Source organism: Salvelinus fontinalis, chromosome 3 (assembly GCF_029448725.1).
Source record: "Salvelinus fontinalis isolate EN_2023a chromosome 3, ASM2944872v1, whole genome shotgun sequence".
NCBI classification, from domain to species: domain Eukaryota; kingdom Metazoa; phylum Chordata; class Actinopteri; order Salmoniformes; family Salmonidae; genus Salvelinus; species Salvelinus fontinalis.
The window spans coordinates 34,373,905-34,389,418 of NC_074667.1; the positions used below are offsets into that span (position 1 = coordinate 34,373,905).

At 40.9% G+C, this 15,514-nt stretch overlaps 1 protein-coding gene across 1 annotated transcript; it reads left to right on the forward strand.

Moving 5' to 3' along the window:
- Positions 1-8,821: 8,821 nt before the first annotated feature.
- On the forward strand, positions 8,822-14,027 carry LOC129845298 (tribbles homolog 2-like). The gene is made up of 4 exons (XM_055913183.1): positions 8,822-9,641; positions 10,488-10,790; positions 11,093-11,385; positions 11,826-14,027. The coding sequence occupies exons 2-4, from the start codon at positions 10,488-10,490 to the stop codon at positions 12,283-12,285; spliced, it is 1,056 nt and encodes a 351-aa protein (XP_055769158.1). The 5' UTR covers positions 8,822-9,641; the 3' UTR covers positions 12,286-14,027.
- The last annotated feature ends 1,487 nt before the right edge of the window (positions 14,028-15,514 follow it).

Below are 15,514 nucleotides of genomic sequence, written 5' to 3' on the forward strand. Positions count from 1 at the left end.
GGTTAAGCCTATTGAATCTGACTTTTGATTGATCTCCATGTGGTAGACATATCAACCTGTCAATTGTGTCAAGGTGCTAGTCAAGTCAAGTGTCTCTGTATAGTCTTTCGTACTTTTGCTTTAGCTTTCAACATGGATTGATTGTACAATCCTCATCCAATAAATAGATCTTTTGGGAAATATAGCCTGACAAAACAAGCCTAAAAGGTGATACTGTGAGGAAGTTAAAGTGAGTGAGAGAGAGCAAATAAGACTCTGTTTTGATGATCAGACCTTCATCTTGGATGGGAAAACAGAGCTTAACAATAGGCCAAGGAGAACCCTGCTGTTTGGTCCATACTGTATGTATGTGTTGAGTGTAGCCAGACCAGACCAGGCTGTGCTCTGTCTCTGGGCAAAGCCTGGCGTTAATGGCAGACCACCGTTGAGTCAGAGCACTTGGCCTCTGATTTCATCACATTTTGTTATGAAAGGCATGTGATTCAGAGAGAAAACGCAGCTGACTCAAAAAGGCCACTTTTGTGGCTGGGTGTGGAAATGCATCTGAAATGCCGTTCTCAATATAGAGATAGATCCGTTGCAGCAGCTAGCAGCGATGGAACGACATGAAACACAGTGGCTTGGAGGCCTTTAAGAATAACATCTATTTGCATCCCAAATGGCACCCTATTCTCTGGGGTCCTAGTCAGGAGTCATGCACTAAATAGTGCATAGGATGCCAGCCCTAGTGGTTTACTTCTAGCTTGGACTGAAGGCTACAGTGAGCCATGGCAAAACTCAGCAACACATACAGCATTACTCTTTACAAATGTATAAATCCTTTTCCTCATTTATTTTCCTTTTTACATGATAATTCTGCATTGGACACAAAATGCAGCATTTGGTTGACCCAAATCCTGCCTTGTACTGTACCAGTGAAAATCCCATGTTAATTTAGTGTTCTGTTGAAAATAGGAAATTGCTGATGTGTCATGTGTAAATGTCTTATGTATTTGTTAGTGGTTTGCCTTAATGGTAAAGAGACACATACTGTAGACTATAGGAAAGAGAATGGGCTCATTGTGTGTGGCCTTATCAGCAAAAAACAAAATAAATTTCTCAGTATTTCACTGCATACTGCATAGTTATTAATTATCTTTTGACCTGGGGATCCACTGGCTCTGTTCATGTACACCCAGGCTCCTCGGCTTCTATGCCAGGTCGGTATGATTTCACTTAGCCCACCTTGATTTCATTACAGTCATAAGGCTCTCGTGAGATTGTATTGGTTGCCCTCGGCTACCGGCTCTGTTCGCTTGTGAAAGGTCATTTCAGTTTCAGAGGCCCCATTCTATGTTTACACAAGACTCGAAGATATGTGTTTTACATGACTCACATAAAAACAAAGGCAGGAGTTCATTGTGGAGACAGGCTTTTTTATTGTTTTGATAGAAAAGGACACTAAACAGCTGAACTAACGTTAGGGAGGGGATCAAAGATAGATTGTCTGCACCTTTCCATTGGCTAACGTTAGGCAATAGCCTACAGCAGGAGAATGAACTGGTTCAAACAGCTGTTCAATGTTCATAGATTTTTTTTCTTCATTTGATGGTACCAAAATAAGTTACAATAGAAGAAAGTCTGTGTTAATTCGTCATTATTATTAACCAGAAAAAACCCAGCTAACCCCCAAAAAACTTGCCAACAGCTTGGAGAGACTGAGGCAATCCCTAACGATTCTGACTTTCGGGTTTTCTTCATGGTCATCACTTCCGAATAATTATTGCATCGTTAGGGACGTGACTTATAATTGTGAAATCTTTCACAAGAACTGCTTAACTCAGCATTTTCCGCTTTGTTTCTGAGTTAAGTTATGCCACACATTTCATCTGAAATAAACAAATAAGGGGAATGAACAGGGAAGTCCATAATAGGTTATTGGGTGTCATGCTATGCTATCAATATGAGCGATTGAGTTGAACTTTTTTCTCAAGTCTATAATCATACACAACTTAAATTAGCATTCCCATCTTTCCTTCCAATCATTTCTTAAATATTTCATCATGTAGTACACACTATGGGGTGCATTCAAAATCATTTAAAAGCTAGATTCCTTAGTTGTTAAATCCATTTGTGGACTTCTAAATTAATGATATAAAGTAGGGTCCGAAAATGACAACCTTGATAAAGATGTGCAATAATTACTGTATAAAATAACCCATTTGAATACTGTATTACAGTGCCTAGTGAAAGTCTACACACCTCATGGAGTATTCACATTTTACTGCCTCAAAATTTAATCTGAAAAGGGAACAAATTTGAATATTTTTCTACAGATCTACACAACCTACAACCTGCTTATAAAAATGTTCCTAATTAATCAAAAATAAACGAAGATGTCTTGATTGCATGTCTTCACACCCCAGAGTTAATACTTGGTGGAAGCACATTTGGCAGCCATTTCAGCTGTGATCATTTAGAAAAAATATTATACAAACTTTGCACAACTCTTAGGGTAATATATGTCCATTGTTTTTGTCAAAATTGCTCAAGTTTAGGTACATTTAGTTGGGAATCATAGATGTACAGCAATACTCAAACCTTGTCTCTGATTTTCAAGCTAATTTAAGTCAGGACTGAGACTAGACCACTCAGGAACACGCAACACCTCTTGGAAAGCCATTCAGATGTGTCTTTGGCATAAAAATGTGTGTAATTGTCTCTCTGAAAAATACAACTCTCTCCCAGGGTTAGGTTTTCAGAAGACTGAGGCTGATGCTTCCACCAAGTGTTTACTTACCTGATCCTCGATATTTCATTCGGAGTAAAAAATGAAACGTCACACTTGGTGTAAATCTTTTTAGCACGCATTCACCATCACATGTACTTGAAATGATATTGTGAAATAAATGTTTATGATGGATATTTATTAATGCTATTGAAATTGTGAAATTATTCCAATGTATCGAGTACCATTTACCTTTTTGATGAAATTGAGCACATTGATAGATATTAAGTCAACTTTGAATAAGATCATAATTGAAACTGTACAGCCTACGGACTTTGTTTGATATCACTCTTCATTGGAGACTATCTGTGCTGGTGGACATCTGCAAATTGGTGCTGGCAGGCTTAAATAATAAATGAATGTCAAGTTGTTATTTTTGTTTGCTGTCACAGTTTACTATGAGGTGTAAAAAATTACCAAACAAAATTTGTAACTAGTACTTCTGACCGGATACTTTGTTACTCTAACAGTACTTGAGTAGTTTCCTTGAATAGCTACTTTTAATTTTACTTGAGTAAATTACAATCTAAGTAACAGTACTTTTACTTAAGTACTGATTTTCACTACTCTACCCACCTCTGGTTAACCTTTTCAAAAATAACAGGTCAAGAGAAACATGACCACAGTATATAATTGATTGTGGATTAGCCAGAGTGGGCAGTGCCCTTAAACATTCCTCCTACAACAAGTGCTAGCAGACACTAAGCTCCCACCACACAGAAGCATTCAATTCAGTCAATACCCAGAACATCTATTAGCCAAAACTATAATGAACAAAAATATAAATGCAACACTGTCACGATCGTCATAATAACTGGACCAAAGCGCAGTGTGATCTGGGTTCCACATCTTTTATTTCTAGGTGAAACTCACAGCAAAACAATAAACGAACAAACGAAACGTGACGAAAATGCAGTGCTCACAGGCACTACACAAAAACAAGATCCCACAAAGCACAAAGGGGAAATGGCTGCCTAAATATGATCCCCAATCTTAGACAACGATAAACAGCTGCCTCTGATTGGGAACCATACCAGGCCAACATAGAAATATAATTACCTAGATAACCCACCCTAGTCACAGGGTGTGACAACAATTTCAAAGATTTTACTGCGTTACATTTCATATAAGGAAAGCAGTCAATTGAAATACATTCATTAGGCCCTAATCTATGGATTTCACATGACTGGGAATACAGATATGCATCTGTTGGTTACAGATACCTAAAAATTTTAAAAGTAGGGTCGTGGATCAGAAAACCAGTCAGTTTCTGGTGTGACCACCATTTGCCTCATGCAGCACAATACATTTCCTTTGCATAGAGTTGATCAGGCTGTTAATTGTGGCCTGTAGAATGTTGTCCCACTCCTCTTCAATAGCTGTGTGAAGTTGCTGGATATTGGCGGGAACTGGAACATGCTGTCGTACACGTCAATCCAGAGCATCCCAAACATGCTCAATTGGTGACATGTCTGATCAGTATGCAGGCCATGGAAGACCTGGGACATTTTCAGCTTCCAGGAATTGTGTACAGATCCTTGCGACATGGGACCGTGCATTATCATGCTGAAACATGAGGTGATGGCGGCGGATGAATGGCACGACAATGGGCTTCAGGATCTCATCACGGTATCTCTGTGTATTCAAATTGTCATCAATAAAATGCAATCGTCTTCATTGTCCTTAGAAATGCCTGCCCATACCATAACCCCACCATGGGGCACTCTGTTCATAACGTTGACATTAGCAAACCGCTCGCCCACACGACACCATACACGTTGTCTGCGGTTGTGAGGCTGGCTGTACGTACTGCCAAATTCTCTAAAACGATGTTGGAGGCAGCTTATGGAAGATAAATGAACATTAAATTCTATGGCAACAGCTCTGATGGACATTCCTGCAGTCATCATGCCATATGCAAGCTCCCTCAAAACTTGAGACACCTGTGGCATTGTTATGTGTGATAAAACTGCACATTTTAAAGTGGCTTTTTATTTTCCCCAGCACAAGGGGCACCTGTGTAATGATCATGCTGTTTAATCAGGTCATGAAACATGGGACCAACACTTTACATGTTGCGTTTATATTTCTGTTCAGTGTACATTTACTTTCTTAAGAGGGCGTTGGTTTAAAAGGATCAAATGTCTCTGATGATTTGTTTAGGGGATAATATAAATATTTGGGGTAGGTCATGGAATCTATTTAAAACTGTATAGTCTCGGGACCTTGTTTGCCCAACAGCATTTTGGATGCATCACTCTTTAGAAATGGTTTGAACTGCCATTAAAAGTAATGTGCAGGTAATACAGTAGGCACAAAGGACTGAAAGCAAAACTCTGTCGTCACTGAGCTAGAATAAAGAAATCAATAGGGACCGGTGATGGGGGGGGGGGGGGGGGGGGGGGGGGGGGGGAGAAGGGGAAGGCCATGGGGATTTACTGCTTCCTCAAAGGGCATTAGACATTAATGAGCCATTAGAAACAATACACAAACTGTGCCTCCCTACGCAATACACAAACACCCACAGCCCAGTTATGTGTGGTGGAGCTGCTCCACCTCAGCCAGCAGTAAGAAGCGTTAAAGGCCAGTCATAATGGAACCTGACGCCTGCGACTTTTGATCTGTAAAGAGATTAGCGCTCAGTGTCTAATGAGGGGGAGGTCTGTCAGTGCACAGCTAGTTACAGTCAACAGGGCTAAATAGGTCACGATAGGTCCCAATACAATGTCTGTATGAAGGCCTTAGGACAGGCCATAAGGGACGGCGGCAGCAGTGTAGCCTCTTATAATTCAATTATAGAAAGAAGCATACATTGACAGATGCCAGTTAATTGAATCTCCTCTCCATTGAAAGTCTAGAGGAAGGTGACAGGTACTTTATTGCTCCTGCTTCAAAGGACAAATCTTTAATGTGATTAATAAAAGAGCAAACCAGATGGCATCATCAGGTTAAGTGGATAAATTAATACAATTATGAAGCTGTATTATAACTGTTCCGTTTGGTTAATGGGGTAAATTAGGCTCTGTTGTCTTTTAATCTGTCTAATCAATCAATCAAATGTATTTATAAAGCCCTTTTTACATCAGCTGATGTCACAAATTATTGTCTTCATTAAATATCTTTAAGAACAATGAGCTATAACTGAAATAGAAGTTTTGTCAAATGTCATTGGGGAGCATGAGCAGGTTTTTTAATGGAGCCTGAAAACAGGAGCACGGTCAGATCAGCAGGTACCATTTGCCTGAGAAGAACACCACTGTCTAACTTGTTTATGCAAAAAGACCTGTCGCTGCAATGGAATTTCTGCTTTCGTAATCTCTTGCATTGCTGTGGCCGTGCCAGAACGAGGCCAAGCCGAGTATGGTTGGCTCTGCTGTTATTTATCTTCCTGGTCACAGTTAAGAAGTCCTGCAGATATTTTCCCTAACAGAGAACGATCCACCACAAAAGCAGCATTATGATGCAATACCCCAAACTTGCCCTTTTCTTTCCCCTGACTGAATCATTACAGTAGTGGGAAGAGGCCCAATTCATGGTAGTGTCTGTCTGTTGTGAATGCCAGGAACTCTGTGGTCTGATAGCTGAAGACCCAAACTCCAAAGGAGCCATTGAAACCCCTAGAAGTACTGATAATCCAAATTCCCACAGAAATAAAAGCTACAACCTCTTTGTTAGCTTGGCTAATTGAGCTAGCCCTCTCCAATCCATGTTCCCCAGGATGAGAGTCTGTCACCACATAACATTTTGTAGGGGTTACCAGGACATTTTGTATCATGGGTTACCAGAACAGCCAAGTCTACATGACTCCAGCATCAAGGCACGCCACTGTGAGAACAGCGACTTATGCTCCCATTGCGATAGGCCTACTGTTGCTCAACCCAGGAAGTATGACTTCAACACAGCTGAGAGTTTCAGAGAAATCCAGTCATTTTCCCCCACTAATCAATGTCCTCTGATTGCAATCTATTGTACTGAGATAGTTATTGGTTTATCATTGCACTATTTGCAGACTGCTATAGTGCCAACACAAATTATACTGTTTCATAATCCTTCCATGTAAATGTTAATACAGAGGGTGATTCATTCAACATCAAACTGTGACTCACAGAGTTAATGAAGGGAGATTGAGGCAGCAGGCAGGCAGGGGGAGAAAGGCTCCCAGAGAATATTTTAGGATATTTAGTGCTGCCAAGTTACATTGCGACGCGTGACAATTTCATGGCTGTAGCCTCAGGCAATGTCTCTACCAGTCATGCAACGCTGTGTGTGCGACTGAAATGCTTCAATATTAAGGCAAGGATGATCTCACACTCATAGGTCTGACTAGGAGTGATCACAGCACAGGCACAGGACACTTCCCTCACCCACACACGGGGTGGTTTTACTACCCAAGTGGGGACCAAAACTTTATTCCCATTCAAAATAATTTATTCCCATTCAAAATCATATATTTCCTAAACCCTGACCCTAATCCTTAACCTAACCCTAATCTTAACCACTAACCCTAATTGCAACCTTAATTGTAACCCTAACCCTAAAATGTAACTTTTTATTTAGGGTGCCAGCAAAATGTCCCCATAAATTTTCCTTGAATTACTATCCTTGTGAGGACTGTTGGAACCCAAAAGCATAGTCAAATGAGACCACACACAAACACACACCATCTGACTCAGCTCAGGACCACACCAGTAATGAAGCATTACATCCTATCTTTGGTCACACAAAGACATGACTTTGAAGGGAACATTGTGCAACTCAAGCACAAGCTCAGGCCATTAAACGCTACCTATGCAGGACTAATGATCCATGTGTTTCATTGACATTAATATGTGAAACTGTCCTCTACGTGTGTGTTAGTGAGGGATACATACGTGTGTATGTGACACATGCCGTAAGTTGTATCAATAGCCGGATAAAAGTTATTTGATCCTTGCCCACTTTATTTCCAGGCTACTGAATTTGTTTAGCTTTGTAATCAATGTTAGGCACTTTTTTTCTGATACTTGCAATGTGTTGAACATAGATGGTGAGGACAACACACTTCTACTTTCAAAGTCAATTTCTCTACTTTTCCATAGTTTCTCTACTTTTCCACAACAATCAAACAGATATTTTCTAACCCAAAATAACCAATGATTTACATATACACAAGATGACTTGACAGGGGCATCTGTTTTGAAGCCACCGCGCCTCCATCTTGGCAGGTGTAAAACATATTTTGGAAGCTATAGAAATGCATTTATTTAATTTCTACATTTGTTTTTGCCACTTTTATGCTATTACAGACACCTTAATTCATACTTTTAAATGATATTATGTGAGCTAAACATAAAACAATATATATATTAATAATTTTAAAATATATATAGTTTTTCCTTAAAGTATATATTTTTTTATGTACTAATGTTATTGTCCCCACTACAACAAAACATATTTAAATACATTTTGTTCTTGAAACATTTAATTGAAATACTGTAGAATTACATTAATTTCTATTTAGGTCTGCTTCTCTGAGGAGTGCCAATATGGCCGACCAGTGGCTTCAAAGCCTGTCATTGGTCAATACATAGCATCAGCAATCCATGGTTTACATACATGATTAATATTAACCCATCCCCATGTGCATGCCATCCAGAGAGCATGAATCGTGAAGAATGGTGCAATACAATCATTGCTATTGAGTCATAGCAGGGGTGTGGCAATCCCTGTCCAACATATGGTTGGGTTTATAGTGACAATTTGTTGTATATTATTAAATAACATGCCCAGTGTCCTTTTGGGGAAAAAAATAAGAAAAAAATATATGTGCAACTCTTGCATGTAGACTAAATCGTTTTGAATTCATTTGGCCAGTGCACATTTGGATGTATTCCACCTCAACTGGATTGTGTAACATAATTACTTTATGATCAATGACTTGCAGCACACCTTGTAATTTCAGATTTAAATTGCAAGATTATTTTTGTTCCATTCAATAGATGTAAACTGCCTGGGTGACTATTGCGACGTTCCCTCGCTGATGTCGTCAGACCAGGGGGTGGAGCTACGATGTTGCAATCATGCTCAGTCGCGCATCACCAACTTCACTGCTGTAACAGAAAGGATATTTGAAGCCAATGTGCTGTCCAGTCCATTCTCAATCAGTCGGTGGGGGCACGTCTGATTAGAAATCTACTTTTTAGGGACTCCATTTGGAAATTAAAGGTTTACTATGCAATTGACCAAATAGGGGACGTATAGCTTACCCTTCCCTATGACCAATTATTTATCTGGACGCGTCCACGAGTTTCCAAAACTACTTCGGACAAGTAGGCGCTCTTTCTTCATTATTGTACAAGAGTCTTTAAACGTTTATTTTCTCTATTTATAGAACGTTTTGCTGGTTTTCTACTAAAAGCCTCTGGCTTTTTCGCAAAGAAAACACTGGATACACAAGTCGCTACACACCGGGAATGGAACAAAGGCATCTGTACCAACAACAGTAGACACCAGTGTTGCCGCCTCTCTTCAAAGCAAAATAACCTATTAAATTTGTCAAGGACTTTAATACATATTTTGCTTTGGATATGTGAACAGACATCCCGCACAACAAACGACGAAAGCTAATTTGAACTCGTATTTTATGCTTACATAATTTGCACATGCAACTGTAAATACGTTAGACTCCCTTGAACCACTTTCTTTTAGAAGGAAGAAAAACATATTTTGTCCGAAGCTCTCAAAATTATTTGGTTTCCTCTACACAGCAAGGGTTTTTGCTACGTTTACTGCACATTTCGAGTTTCTTGACAAGCAAAGCACTACACCAAAAGCTGGAGTTACCATACCATTGTTCTGTTCTGGAAAGCTGACCTCTTTGTCTTCCACTGCCAAGGTAAGAACTTGTTCACAATTTTCACCCTACCTCAGTATCCATATTTTTATCATACAGTCGAAGGGGTTGCTTGCAGTCCCGACATGTATTGAAAATACTTACATTTTTTACTTGTATGTTGTCGTGAAACAACAATGTTAAACTTTTAGAAAGTGATGGTGCAACTCTCCCTTCCACTCTTCGCGCTCAGTGAAGTATCCCGAGGTCGCTCTATTTCTCAGAATTACTCGCCGGTCGGACCAGTTTTACCTGGTTCAACAAATATTTATTTCGACTTATAACATGACCCCCATGTGACCTCTTCTAGTTATAATGTAACTTTATCATAGTTATTTTACTTGTAAAACTTCAGGCCTTGGCGCAGGCTAAGGGAAGCCTGACGTCACTTTTATCATGACGTCGTCCATGTATTTAACTTTTTTTTTTTTCATTTGGCTGGCTGAGAATGACTGACTCACTAGCCACATTTCGAAAGAAACAGTCAGTAATTTGAGTAATACATATGACAGACAACATTGCTCATCAGTCAAGGCTCCATGGCGTCATCCAATAACTTTTAGCCTGTTATTTAGCACTGTTTAATGGTGGATATGATTCACGTCTCCTCCAAGTTCCCCAAATTGTAAATTATGCTTTGTATGTGCAATAAAAAATACAGTATTTGCACACAGTACGTTTTTATAGGTAGTTATTTCACTGTGCATTTGAAATGTGGTTATCAGCATATCCAATCAAACACGAATCATACAACCCACTAGGATAGCCCTACAGGTTACCATGTGGTTCAGGCACGTCCTACACATATTGCAATGAAACCCACTAAAACAACCCATGCGACTCTTTCAGATGAGTGTGAACATCTCTCCCGCCCTTGCGCCTACTCGTCCCCTGCGGCTGAAGCGGCTGAAGCTGGATGACCCCCGGGACTACACAGAGGCCCTAAAATGCAAGCGTCCTCGACTGAGCCTGTCACCCTCATCCCCCGGCCTGGCCCCATGCCTGAGGCCCCTGAGACACAGCCCGGGTCCCGTGGGCTCCGACCACCACTGTGTGTCCTGCATCGGGCCCTACGTCCTCCTTGAACCCACAGAGGGAACAGAGACTTACAGGGCCATCCATAGGGTCACAGAGCAGGAGTACACCTGCAAGGTATGTATTGTAGCTACATGACCAGATAGAGTGGTGTGACTGTTTGCTTAATGAAGTCGCCCAACTGTCGGTACTTGCTTGATACTGTGCCTGAAATCGACCTATGCACACACATCCCTTTTGTGCCTTTCAAGTTCAGCTTATTTGTCATATGCACAGGAACACATGGTGTTCTTTGACACTCGAAAGGGTACATTATCCTCAGGCAATAAAGAATATGCATAGCTGTACTGTAGTCCAGTCTGTAATTTGACCATGAACTTATGAACTGTAACCTAACTCTACCCCATGTCCTCTACCAGGTGTTTTCTATGAGGCGGTACCAGGAGCTCATCGCCCCCTACGCTCGCCTACTGCCCCACGACAACATCTGCCGAATCGCAGAGGTGGTGATGGGCGAGCGCAGCGTCTACGTCTTCTTTCAGCATAACTACGGTGACATGCACTCTTACGTGCGCACGTGCAAGCGGCTCCAGGAGGAGGAGGCGGTCCGTCTCTTCGGCCAGATGGCAGCGGCGGTGGCCCACTGTCACGAGCATGGCGTTGTCCTGCGTGACCTCAAGCTGCGCAAGTTTGTCTTTGTGGACCAGCAGAGGTTAGTAGTTGACACTTTTCTTAACTTAATCGAGTTTTACCTGAGGAACATGATCATCTGTTTGCAGGTTAGATTGCCTTACAGTAGTGACTGAGACCTGGCCCAAATTCATCATCTGAATGTTTAGACAGCCAGGCATATGGACTATGTTCACTTCCATTATGTCACTGCTAAAGAAAGCCCTTTAGTTGGGTAACTGTTAAAATGACTCTAAAGATCTTCATAATGCCTTAATCATGCCATCATAACTGTCATATAGGACTGCAATTTCTCCAACCCTGTAAACTCCAGTGTTATTCCAGGCAGTTATGTAAGCCACTGTATTATGCATGCATATGACCCAGTGCACCACCTGTAAATCACACAAAGCAGACAACATGATGTCCCACCATGGGGGTTTGATTACTATGATGACTCAACCTCTCTCTGGTTTTCCTTAGGACCAAGCTTGTTCTTCAGAACCTGGAAGACTCATGTCTGCTCCATGGGGACGATGACTCTCTGACGGACAAGCACGGCTGCCCAGCCTACGTGGGCCCTGAGATCCTCAACTCGCGCCACTCCTACTCAGGGAAGGCTGCCGACGTGTGGAGCCTGGGTGTGGTGCTATACACCATGGTGGTGGGACGTTACCCTTTCCAAGACGTGGAGCCTGCTGCGCTCTTCAGTAAGATCCGCCGGGGGGCATTCACAGTACCAGAGTCACTCTCAGTGCAGGCCAAGTCGCTGGTGTGCTGCATGCTGCGAAAAGCTCCCTCAGAGAGACTGGAAGCCGCGGAGCTGTTGTTCCACCCGTGGCTGAACTGTTCCAACAACACAACACCTCCCAACACACACCTCAACCCTAGGAACTGCACTGACCAAGTGGTCCCCAGCTACACCGACGACATGTGTTTCTAGAATAAAAATGTTAAATATCCTCTGTCCTTCATCGTCCACTTTGTCCTACTGATGCAAGTACAGCGGCATAATCTCCATATAGGAAATACTGGTAATGTAGGTTTTTTTCTCCCTACCTGAAATGTTTGGTGACATTTAAGAAACATATCATAGTCATAAGGCATTGCAAATGTCTATAACTGCAGCGTTGTTAACCTGCTGTTAGACATTAGCATGTATATATGTTGAAGTTGTGCTTTTGAAGAAGTTATGAACATGTTATGCATGGCCGTTAATCTGAAGTGTTACCAAATGTATAACATAGTTCTGTGTCAAAGCATCTGTTGGCATTGCAGACAACAAAGCAGTAACTACCAAATACTGTATCTCCTGGCCACGTGTACACCTACCTCCGAGGTAGGGTCCATTGCAGTTAGTCCCACACTGCAGTGTAACATCAAGAAAGGTGCTTTTCAAAGGCTACCCAACTTTTGTGCTTTAACCAATAAATGTTTTGTTGACTCAATGGGAAGAACAGGTGAAAAGTCTTCAGATAACATGCCCTATAGAAGCAGTCTGTCGAGCTGTATTCCCCTTCACAAAAGGCAGTAATTTTACTTTTTTTTGTTGAGCAACTCTGTTGGGAACACTAAATTGAAGATCTATATCTGACAGGATTGATACCTGATACCTCCGAACTTGATGAAATCCTGGAATACTTGATGCACGTTTTGTGCCTTTTTATGTAGGCCTACTGTTTATATATTTCAGTGACCGATGGATCCTACCAACCGTTGAAGTGCCTTGTTTTCATAACCACAGTTTACGTTTAGTCCACATCCCTATCAGAAGTTGAGTTTTGCTTTACCAAAGACTAATGCTGCATTCATAACCAAGTGGAAAGGTGGTATTTACCACATATGACTGGGGAAAATCCACTTGAACGCCCCTCCAACTGGTAATTACTAGTGGGAAACTCGTCTATCACCCCGGAGTTCAGACTTCTCTTACACGCTGATCTGAGGTCACCTACTAAGGAAATGATCTTTAACTGCATTTTCAGCAGTTAAATGCAACAAAACATTTATAAAAAGCAATCTATTAATATGGTTTTTGAACACTTTGTTCACAAGCATGATAGCTGTGCTTTTGGTTGTTGACAACTTGTTGGACATTACCCAACTCAGCATTTACAACTTGACAACTGGTAATTACCACCTTCCCACTTGGTTATGAACGCAGCACTAGGCTACCCTCAATCATCACTTATGGTGTGCAGATAGTTTTAGTCATCTGTGATTCAGTGATCGTTCGCCTCGGCTTTGTATGTTTTCTGACGAACATATGTCAGAGTTAGCATGGTGTCCTAGATCCCTAGACAAGTGTAGTCATTACCTCAGGTGTGAGTTAATGTCTGTAGAAGTATATAGTGCAGTGGGTTAGATCCTGAAGAATACAGTGCTGTAGTGTACTTTAAGCATCTTGAATACCCATGTAATGGTGAAATCGTGTTAGTATCTGTTGACCTGAAGAAACAAAGGCATCACATACATTACACAGTACTGTGTGTTAGGCGTGATGATGCCTGCATGCAGTTCTCTGACCCTAAATAGATCTAAGCTCCTACACTAAGCCACAGCTCTTATTGTGACTTTGTAAATACTTTTTTGTAAGAAAAGTACACACTTTTTCTGATGTTGGTTTGGTGGATGTACTTTTGTGAACAAGTATTTGTTGCCAGTAAAAATAAATCCTTGAACTGACTGTTTGCAAATCAGTTTTTTTTGCGATAAGACCAAACTTTGTCATTACACAATCTCTATTTTCAGGGTCAGAAAAATTATTGCAGGAATCAAGAAATGATTTAACTATAAGCACGCCTTGATTCAGCTTGGACTAATACCAGGATGTAACGTGCAAGGACCGAGGTTATGGCCAATTCATACTTAATAGTAAAGATTGTCGGGTTTCTGCTATGGCTGACAATAGTAATCATGCACTACCTAGCCTCATTCCAAGTCTTGCACTGGTTGGATTACACCGATTTTGAAAGAAAAACACTCACCTGAGTTTGTCAAGAGAATAACACATCTACATTATTTAAATCAGTGTTATAAAAACATGTTTTAGTCAAGACCTTTGTTGTACATGGTGAGTTGGTGACAAATGATACAAGTTGAGAAAAAAAACAAGTATGAGGTCTTTAAAAGGTGCCAGAAAGAAAATTCAACTCTTCTGCAATGTATTAAATAGGTCAACCTTGCGATGGGAATTTAAAACCAAATGTTTTGACAGATAATATATCCTGGTCTTTAACACAGACTAAAATAAATGTGGCTCTGATACAAAAGCATTAGCCTTCTTAAGCAATAATATTATCTTGCTTCTTAGTATGTAATTGGACCATATCATCAGGAAGTCAGAAAAAAAGCTTGCCTGTCCTTACCATGACAACCACCTGGTTACCACACATGGGCCAAACTGATCACAACAAATCAACAGTGACATGTACAGTACCAGTCAAACGTTTGGACACAGCTACAAGGGTTTTTCTTTATTTTTACTATTTTCTACATTGTAGAATAATAGTTAAGACATAAAAAATATGAAATAACATATGGTATCATGTAGTAACCAAAAAGTGTTAAACAAATCTAAATATATTTGAGATTCTTCAAAAGTAGACACCCTTTGCCTTGATGATAGCTTTGCACACTCTTAGCATTCTCTCAACTAGCTTCATGAGGAATGCTTTTCCAACAGTCTTAAAGGAGTTCCCACATATGCTGAGCACTTGTTGGTTGCTTTTCCTTCACTCTGCGGTCCAACTCATCCCAAACCATCTCAATTGGGTTGAGGTCAGGTGATTTTGGAGGCCAGGTCATCTGATGCGGCACCATCACTCTCCTTCTTGGTCAAATAGCCCTTACACAGCCTGGAGGTGTGTTGGGCCATTGTCCTGTTGAAAAACAAATGATAGTGGGACTAAGCGCAAACCAGATGGGATTGGGTATCGCTGCAGAATGTTGTGGTAGCCATGCTGGTTAAGTGTGCCTTGAATTCTAAATAAATCACCAACAGTGTCACCAGCAAAGCACCCCACACCTACCTCCTCCATGTTTCACAGTGGGAACCACACATGCGGAGACCATCTGTTCACCTATTCTGCATCTCACAAAGACACAGCAGTTGGAACCAAAAATCTTGAATGTGGACTCATCAGACCAAAGGACAGATTTCCACCCGTCTA